At 34.8% G+C, this 10,829-nt stretch overlaps 1 protein-coding gene across 1 annotated transcript; it reads left to right on the top strand.

Moving 5' to 3' along the window:
• Positions 1–891: 891 nt before the first annotated feature.
• On the top strand, positions 892–5,435 carry LOC146746010 (uncharacterized). The gene is made up of 6 exons (XM_085499303.1): positions 892–1,022; positions 1,298–1,591; positions 2,068–2,325; positions 3,246–3,379; positions 3,481–3,564; positions 4,562–5,435. The coding sequence occupies exons 1-6, from the start codon at positions 938–940 to the stop codon at positions 4,658–4,660; spliced, it is 954 nt and encodes a 317-aa protein (XP_085355429.1). The 5' UTR covers positions 892–937; the 3' UTR covers positions 4,661–5,435.
• Positions 5,436–10,829: the final 5,394 nt, after the last annotated feature.

Below are 10,829 nucleotides of genomic sequence, written 5' to 3'. Positions count from 1 at the left end.
ACAGTAAATCATATCAATGTCAATCAAGTCATTCAGACTTTTCTGGTCACGTGATTTCTACTGTCATTCATCTTACTGTGTATTGTAAGTAATTTACTCATAATGGTTACATTTACAATATTGCCTTTTTATGTACAATTGTGGAACTATATTTTCATCGTTACGAATATTGTGTTGCAGAACCTACAAATAATACAAATGTAATTTTGGAAATATATTGGATGACAATTTCAAATGTTTATTACATAGTTATTTAAAGACGCATTTGTACTCGCATTTACGAATTCAGAAGATGTATGTACGAACGGCTATTGGGACCAAGTTTTATGTTACACGTGTTTATATACTTGAATGTCTATATGCTAGCCACAAATAACAGTTATCAAAGCCATTATATTTTACGTTATGCTAGTTAGTGGAAAATAGATTAAACTGAGTGTGGTTTCTAAGCAAACAAACTATCGCGATTATTAATTATAAATCAACTACGGCTTTGAGTAATTGTACTGTAATTGTGCAGAAATAAGATCACAATTTTATACAATCACAAGTAATGTGTTTTTTTTCGTTAAAAAGAACTACTTGCTGGTTATTGGATTGTTGTACATTGTATCATATGAGTTTGGTAATACGTTTTTAACATATTTTATCTTATTTAATTGTTCGTGAAGTCGTCAAAATGAAGTTGATATTGATAGAGATAATTGAATACTATTTTCCAGATAAACCATATTTTGTGAACGTATCAAAGAATCAGCGATCCTATGCAAGCAAAGGGAGCGTAGCAGAACTACGATCTGATATTGAAAGCAACCCACTTTCTTCGATAATATGTTATGGTCCGAATAATCAACCAATAAATAATGACAATAGAATCAGCATCAACACAGTGTCACGTGGAACCTTATATGAAAGCATATTGACAATACAGAATACAATGCTAAGTGACTATGGTAGTTATTCCTGTTTTGCAGAAAACGATATTGGCAACACAACATTTATTGTCACGTTCAAAGATAAAAGTAAGTATTGTCATTTACATTTAGACTAAAAATACCTTCCAACATATGCAAATGTGAAAACAGCAATCGTTATAATTGCTAATCAAATAAAAACAATGTAATTATTACAGTGTTATATTAAACTATGCAGCTTGTGTTATATACCGTTTGGGTTTGTTCACATTAATGATAATATTACAGGATTAATCTATGTAGATAACCCCATAGTTACTATTCGCTAATTCCTTTGTGTTTATAATTTGAACTCACAAATAAAACTGTCAATTTACATATAGGTGTTCCAGATGCACCAAAGTCCGTTGTACCAATAACACGATTCTATGACAGTCTGGTTGTCACTATAATTCCCGGATATGACGGTGGAGATGCAGATACAACATCCTTTATACAATATCGTACCCGGAGAAATGCAACCTTCATCGAATTGAACGCTGATAATTCAGAGACAACAAATATCACGATAGAAATACTTCAATTAGATCCGTCAACACTATATGAATGTAGAGCATATGCTGCGAACGCAATTGGTATAGGACCCTACAGTAATACTATTATAATAAGAACATTGGGTAAGTTTGACGTAAACAGAGTAATGCTAACCCTGAATTGTGGAAATCGGCGTAGAAAATGATCGACATATAATCTTAAAACAGTTGAGAATCTTAATGTATTGGGCAAGGTTTGGATGGGTATTATTAATATTATTTAACGCTATCATTATCCTTATGCAGTTTTAGCTATTTTTAATAGTTATTTAGGACTACGATTACCAAATATTATCTTCTATATATGCAGTTTTTAGGGATTGTATCAATATGAAAAACTGCAACGTTACGTTCAGAGGGCGTAAGGGTATCATAAAACAGACCATGTAACTCGCATTATTCCATTGAGATACACTGAGCGGTAACGATTTAAACCTTTGCTTTGAATGACGTAAACCACAATAACTACAGAAATAATAAAATGATTGTTACGTATTAACATTGTATGTACAAGCCTTGTATTTACATCAAAATAATATCGCAACTGTTATTATTTTTAGATGAGCCAATCGTAGAACTGGATCATGATACTACTACATTGAGCTGGACACGTCACGAGAACGAGACATACACATGTGTGAAAATAGAAACACGTCACGTGGATGTCACATGGGATGTTATAGTGAAATGCATCGATAGAAATATACTCGAATACAAAGTAAATGATACAAATAGGGAATACAGAATTACATATTGCACTGCAGACGGTTTTTGTGAAAGTCGAGATTTCTCTGCATTAACAAGAAGAACCAGTAATGGTAATATTTTCCACTTCAGCTAAATTATATATGCATCATTATAATCTATCGAATTGCACCCACATAACCCAACGTTCAGCAAAATTATTTAAAGATGGCTTTCATTCACTAAATTAATAACCCTTTTCAGTGCAGTGAGTGTTGGTAACACGAGACGACATATGTGACACAGAGAAGTATGAGTGATATTATGTACCCTGTCATCACTATAAACGGAGATAGTGTGAGCTCGTCCTTATTTTTCGGGTCATTTGACTTCATGGTAATTATTAATTAAAATTTAACGTGGGCCTGACTTACCTTAAAAATGATATACTATTGTTGTAATCTGCATAGGTTGCAGACTATTGGAGAATGCATAGAGACATTATCACTCACGTGTGACGTCACACTGTGGCGATGTGCTTTTCATTACTTATTAGAATATGTGTGATATTTGTTACACAAGTATACTCAGTGTTTACACGGTCAAATTTTCCGCTCTGGCACACAAGTTAGAAATGTGTTTAATATTCACAAAATGTTTGGTATACAACATAAAAGATGCATGTACCGGTTAAATCCATCGTATTGCGAAAGATCTTGTTTGCTTCTTTATTTGTACTCCTTGTATCTAACTGGCATAGAATAATACGATCGAAAAAGTATATTTCCTACTGAGAAACTGTGTCTACGAACATAATAATAATTTAATCTTCGGTATTCCTCACTCTTATGACGTCATCGTGGTCTCGTGACTGCCCGTACAGCAGTATCTTCCCGAGCAGCACGGCCGCTATTCCGAAATCCGCCATCCGCGATGACGTCACACTCGTGTGAAATACCATTGAAAATATTATTTACTGTCTCTGTATAAGTGACATCGAGCATTCCTCGACAAAAACGCATTTGAACAGTATAAACATTGTATGACATTTCAGGTTGTATCTGTGGTTCATGCAGTGTAGGTATTATTGTTGGGATACTCACAACTTTGCTGGTTACTACTATAATATCTGTTGTGATTAGTTATGTATTACATAAACGTCGATTGAACGAAGAAAAAAGACGATCTGTGAGTAACATTAATATTTCGTTTTCAATATGGAACGTTGAAAATCATTCTTCTCGGCATTATTCCTGATTGATATAATTTTAAAATATTATTTTCAACAGGATGTCGTAGATGATCGCGAGTACACTGGACTTTCAGAAATCACGAGGGACAAAGACCACACCTATGAAATACCAGAGAAAAAGGTAAAGTAAATTAGATTACTATCATGACGAGTTGAACGCCTTATTACTTTATAGTGCTGAGATATAGAAATATTGATCCGGCCATTGTTGATACATATTTGTCGACCCGAATATAGCATAGTTTACCAAGGCGAAGCCGTGGCAAATATGATCATTTACCGAGAATGGTGTCAATATCTATATTATAGTGAATATAAGACACATATTGTAACACTATATTAATTTTCCCCATTCCCATTTATCTGTTTCATCACACTTGCAATTGTTTGTATGTATTTATATAATTTTATTGCATAATTCCTCCCTAAATTATTGTCACACTTGTGAAGACATCAACTAGCTACGGGCGACTGTTTCATTTCAGAGATCGCGATATTTACACATGACGCGCGCACACAAAAATAACACACTACTCTGGGGCCATTCAGACCTAAATAAAACGCAATATAACACATTTCCCTCTTAATGAACAGTTCAGTTCAATGAAACCCATGCCACGTGTATGTACGATACAAAACCAAATGATTAATTCACTTTTATGAAATGAGCACTACACATCGGTACACGATGTCAACAAATCCTGAAATGCTGGACAAAATTGGTAATCTGCACTAGCTGCGTACACTGTGTGACAACTATGGTCGAAACGAACGACCAATATAAGTTATTGGATGACTATATACCGGTGACACATATTCGCATTCGACATAACTCAAGTAATGCAATATATCTGGTTACAGTTGTTCGACCTGTTGACAAATTTCGTGTTCCGAGAATACGCCGACAAACCATAACGGTGAATCAGCATTTTGTAGTTCAATCATTACGTCTATGCATGCGCAGTAGCCTAATTTGATGTTTTTGACGTCTGAAAACTATGCAAATATATCGTCCATCAAATGCTCGAATCTGATTGGCTATTGAGAATAACATTATACTGTACTACTTTATTACTTATATTGTATCCTTATAATGTCATTTAATTATATATTGCCAGGTTGCTGTCAAAGATGGCAGTTATACATCACTCAACCCTGCTACCAGAGAAAAAGAATCCGAGTATGAAATGCCACTACCAAGACCAAATAAGGTTTAAATACATATCTAAATATTATATCAAGTAGTGCTATACTTAATCTTCATCAACTGTGAATATAAATCCCGTGAATGACCAGCCTACAATTCAATTGCTTTTTTCCTGTTTGTGCTTGTTGTCGGAATCATTCAGGATACACGGTATAGTTGTAGTTATAACACACGTCATTTATTATGAAGAAGTCAATCAAGTAGATATAGTACTTATGTTGACATAAGTTGTTTGCTACGCGACAGTCTCACGGATACGCCTGAAGATACGTGTTCTTGGTAAACCACGACTAACTAAGATGACCGACGGCGACGACCGAGAATAAAATCACTCCCGCCTTTATATGGGGAAGGGGTCATGGGCCAAGTGGTATTCGTAATGTAGTTACACTGGGCAAACATACTCGCCGATATGTAAATATAACTAATTGGTGTACTGTGGGTACAGTAGTTGCATTGAGCGTTTGTTATTGGAACAACCTACAATCAATACCAAAGTAATAAAACATCAAGAAAATTGAATGTTAGGTAACGCTTGGTAACCTTTTCAAAATAAACGAGACCGGAACTTCGCGGTAGCTTAATATATGGTTTGAGATCATTCGAGTGTATCCAAGGCTGGTAACACGTGACTCAAACAGTTTTTGACAATTTAAACACGCAAGTTTATTCTACGAGTATTCCTAAAATTGCATTATATTAACTTGGTGGCGGTATTGATTATACTCACATAGGGTCCGAGTTGTATGCACCTAATTTACAAATAAAAGGAGTCACAACAAGTACCTTGGTTGCCAGTCGCTAATTCAATATTGGGTGACCTTCGTGTTGCCCTTTTTTGTATCGTATTCTATGTATTTTAACAGTTGTTGAGCTGGTAGAGAAAGCGTTGTATCATCATGCTGAATGGTGTTTATTTCTACATTCTTCTTTAAAATCCGTTAAACTTAGCGTAATTCTTGGCAAATGTTCAGTAGTTTTATTCAGATATAATTATACAGATAACACCTATCAAATATATGCGTTACTTAAAATATTAAGTGTGTTAATAAAGGGGCATTTGAATAGCGCCATGTATTAATAAAGAATAATAAATGCGCTTACAGACACATAAAATTCTTAGTGGCAATATGTCTGTTTAAGAAAATGGCTGTCGACATCAAATGATAGAATCATCCTTCAATAACCATGTACCCGATGTTGTATTCGAATACAAGTTTGTTCTCTGAATGCATACACGAGGTGGTCTGTCAGGAGGTTACTATATGATGGAGTTGTATTATGACCTGATACGTTTTCACTTTCAGCAGCACTTCAGATTATCACGACCAGAAGCTAAGGAAACTTGTATTAATGATTATGTTCACACAGTTCGAGTTGCTGTAATATAATTTGCATATCAAAGGTACTGAGGACATTGACCCTTGTCAAGTCGTAATAGTCATAATAGTATACTTTTGTGTTTGAAGTGGTCTTGTAGTTATTAGGATCGTCTTGTTGCTATAACCATGCTAGTAAGTTGATGGATTTTACTAAGCAGCTCTCGTCGTCTGTGGGTTTAAGTTGCATTCAAACTGCAAGAAATATCTTACAGACACCTGTTCGCATCTCATCTCTCCTAAAATAAAATAAAGTGATCATGAGTGATTACAGCAACGACAATTATGTTTGATTTGGTGATTAGACACTAGGACTTTTAGTGCCGGTCAGTTCTATTGCTGCACTATTTCAGGATTCGTGTTTAACTGGTATTAAAATGTTAGTAACATGGTAATAACAATAATCGTTGAACTGGAATACAATGTGAAAAAGCAACTTCAAGATTCGATGACACAGTTTCCTTAGCTGATCATAGATGAGTATTAAGCTGGGCAATATGATTAGGTAGTCAAATCTGTGAAGAAATAACCAGACATACATGTATCACTACTGCCTAATGATTACATTGTCGTGTTTCCCCGTCGGAAATTGGTTCAAATACAACGCAATTACTGACAAAACATTACACAAAGTGTATAAATTTGATATGCTGGATGTGATAACTTATTAAATCATATTTCTAATTTCAATTGTAATGTCATTTGTTTTTATCATTGCAAACATTCGTGACACCAGTGTTGGTCTATTAGCTCTGCTTCTATCATGTCAATACTTTAAATAATAAAACGGAACAATGAGATACCACACCTCATTTTGACATTGACTTATTGCCTCTCAGTTCATTATAAATTATACACCTTCATGTCACCAGGAACGTATATTCGAAAAATCAGCTGACCAGATTCATTGGTTTCCAAGTACCAGATGGATAACTACAAATGCCAAATTAACGTATATTGGCGACACAGTATATCGCCGACTCACATGTTAAATACTGAAATAATAATCTTAGACTACGTACATTTCTAAACTCAAATAAATTATAGTGGATAATTTCGCATTTGGAAAGAAACAAATTTATACTATCTAATGAAACCTACACACAATTGTGTACCCATGAGGTACCGCTATGTTGGAATCATAGAACTTTAGTGATGACAAATTGTGGACAAAATTGAAGTGAATGGTCAAAAAAGTGTACACATTTAAGTTTAAGCACACTATGGTGGCAGTAGTCAACAATTTGCTCTCACAATGTCTTAATTGTAGAAATCTAATTTGCATATCAAAGGTATTGAGGACATGTCCCTAAGTTGCCAATCTTTACTTCAAACACGATTAACCCCTGTGTTGACCTGTTCTGTGTACCGCATTCCGTGGACTCAGCGGTTGTTGAGCTGTCTCTGTTGTAAGGCCCAGATACGCGTTCCATATCACACAGACACCCTTTTTTGCTTGGCGTCCTTTCTTTTTTCAATAATTTAAAATGAAGATCATGGCAGCGCCATTCCAGTCTGCGAGCATTTCTACAAGTGCCGCGTCCATGTTCACCGAGAACGCTCTGAGCGGAGTGACGTGTGAATAGAAGGTGTGGTACGTTCATAAGAAAGTCATTGCATTCACTTTCACGGCTATCTGATATTTGTATTTTTGATGTTATGCCTAACAAATTCACACTACTGAAACATGGTTACTGAATTACGTATATATGAATGAATGAAAGTAACATTTGCTGTGCATTTTTCAGTAAACAATGTATGTATGAATGTATGCTTTTACGTCACTTGTTATAATATAAAATACTGCATAAATATAGTGTTTTTATTTTATGGGAGAGCGGATATGAGAGATGTATGTTAGGTGCAACTGTGCATGGTGAATGTCTGCTCGATATCACGATTAGTCTGCTCAATATCACGATTTGTTGTCTGCCATCGAGTGACCTTAGAGTTGTCTATTTTTGTATTGTATTCCATATTTTTTAACAGTTGTCGAGCTAATAGCGTCATGTTTCTATAACATATAATAAATGATTAATTTCGCTTAACAAAGTACAGAGAAACGTTTCAATAATATATACGTGATATTGAACATCACTTATTTACCGCCTATAAGTAATATTCTTATTCTATAAGTAATGCAGTTATTTTGACAAAATTTGACTGGAAACCATTCGTTATGACCATGCCAGGACAAGGCAAGCAAAGCTAAGGCGATGGTCTTCGACCACGTGCAGACAATGGCCGTGCTGGTAAAGGAGAAGACAATGATTACGTAACTACTCAGACTGAAGCAACTCAGACTGAACTCAACAAGAACCTAAATTGGATACAATATTGACTAAAGTGCACAAGCTTGATAAACTGGACAATATAGCATTGAGGTAAAACGTATTGCCAACGCTTTAGTAAAACTTGACAAATGAATGGATGACGTGGCGGCTTCATTGGAATTTAGTCAGAATGATATCCAGGTGTTACAAAATAAACTCGACGAAACAACACACGAGTAAAGAAAAGTCAATTATCGTAATGACGAACTTGATAACTATATTAGGCGTGAAAATCTACGATTTTATGGAATAGGTGAGGAACCATTTATACGTGATGAGCTAAAAATACCTGAGCCAGGCGCCATGGCAATTGAATTTCAACAGGTTCATTAGCTACATGGCCAACGCAGTAGAGATAGACCAAAGGGATAATTGCACGATATACACCAATCATAATCACGGTAAATCAATGCAGTTAAATCAACAAATAACACATTTACAATAGGTTAAACAACGAAATAACACGTGTACATATTGTGGGATTCAGAACAGAAATGACATTAACACACCGAATTGTCAAAGTGACAAATGTATGCCACCATTTTGAATTCATACTGTCTTTGCAGAGTACGAATTGTGGAAAACAACAACCTTAAGATCCATTACAACCATAAGTAACTGCAGCTAAAGAGTTGTCGGGAATTGAGGTCAAGTTAGAACCATTGAAAGTAGATTCCATGCTAACAATGCGTCTGAATATAAATAAGTCTGGGGAGAGTAAGGGAATTATCCCTGTATGCAAATTCGAAACAATTGTTTACACAAATCACACAATGGGGGCGCTATTAACGATTTTGCTCACACAGTCCCATTTGTTGCAACAATTTGCATATCAAAGGTATTGAGGACGTTGACAATGGTTGCAACCAGTCTCTACTCCATGCATAAATGACCTTTGTGACCTGTATTGTATATCACATTCCGTAGTGTTTGTTCAATTGTTAACGCACTTGGTATAGTAGCACTTATTTTCAAAATAAAGACGTTCAGAAAATGTTTATAACATTAAGAAAAATACCTAAAATATTTCTGCAAAAAATATTTTGTACACATTTCAGGGCTATGGTTTAGTGTTAATGTAAACAATTATGTGAATATGTGTACAACAAACTAATAGTCTGGCATATTGCTTTAACAATCTATTTATATAGTTTTATAATGTCTAGTCGGTTCAGAATTTATTCGTGGAGTACGTAATTGACGTTGGTATGACGTCAGTTCAAGAAGCTAGATAACACACTGAGATACCCAAAAATTAGGCAGTTTGAGTCATAATCGTACAATTTTTGTTGAAGTGGAATTTTTGTTATCAGCATCGCCTTATATCTATATCATTGGATTTCTCATGTAAGTTTAAGTTGCATTCCCACTTTATATGATCTGCAGAAAACATCTCACTGACACATGTTCGCATCATAATGGATGTGTACGGTTCTTATTAAACATGTTCCTGAAAATGAGTTTGAAAATCACTCTTAAAATAACATAAAATGAAGTGACCATAACTGACTACAGTAGCAACCTTAGGTTTCGGCCAGCTCTTGTGTTCTATTTCAGGATTTGTGGCCAACTAAATTTGAAATGTTTCAAGGTAATAACAATAATTACTGAAAAGTGTATATATATATACACATTTTAATAATTATTATATATATATATAATATGCCGGGAAAGTAACTTCAAGATTCGATACGACGATATCCTAAGCTGAAAAACACGAAGCTGGGCAATGCGATTAAATAATCAAATCTGGGGAAAAATAACCGATGAGTACTGCCTAAGGATTCACATTGTCGTGTTTCTCTGTCAAACATTTGTACAAATAAAACGCATCCCATACATATGAGTAAATTGATAAACTTTTAAGTTTTTAACTTTTAAATCTTAAATAACAATAAAGTACAAATTTAATTGACGTATTAATTAAAGCGGATAATTCTACGTTTAAAAATGTACAAAAAATTTTACTTACGAGTGAAACCTACACATAATTTTGTATGTATGAAATACCGACATGTTGGATTTATCGACCTAATCGGCGAAACAAATAAAAACAATTGAAAGGGCAATACAGGGCACAGACAACTCAAGCACACTGCAGTTGCAATATTGACAATTTTGCTCAGACAGTGTAAGTTGTTTGCTTAGATGCATTATCTTGGGAAAGCCACTTGACGAAGCGCATAATTGGTAATTACAATCAGCATTTTGTGCATGTGCCTCTGGAAATAATTCGAACGATTGTTGGCAAATATCCGTTTTATCATCTGACAGATGAATCTACAATTTAATTGGGTGAGTGCCCTCATTGTTTTCGGATACCTATAAATATACTCATTGACATAAACTACATTGTAAATTGTAATGGACAATTTCGAATATCTTTGTCCGAAACTATAGAAAGTCAAGTGAGCTATACTGCCACCGTGTAAGTGTCAAAGTTCATGAACCCGGAAACTGTAATAGC

Source organism: Saccoglossus kowalevskii, chromosome 5, assembly GCF_978046115.1.
Source record: "Saccoglossus kowalevskii chromosome 5, keSacKowa6.1, whole genome shotgun sequence".
NCBI lineage: Eukaryota > Metazoa > Hemichordata > Enteropneusta > Harrimaniidae > Saccoglossus > Saccoglossus kowalevskii.
The sequence above is the reverse complement of the archived record's forward strand: the minus strand, read 5'-3'. Positions and strand labels throughout refer to the sequence as shown.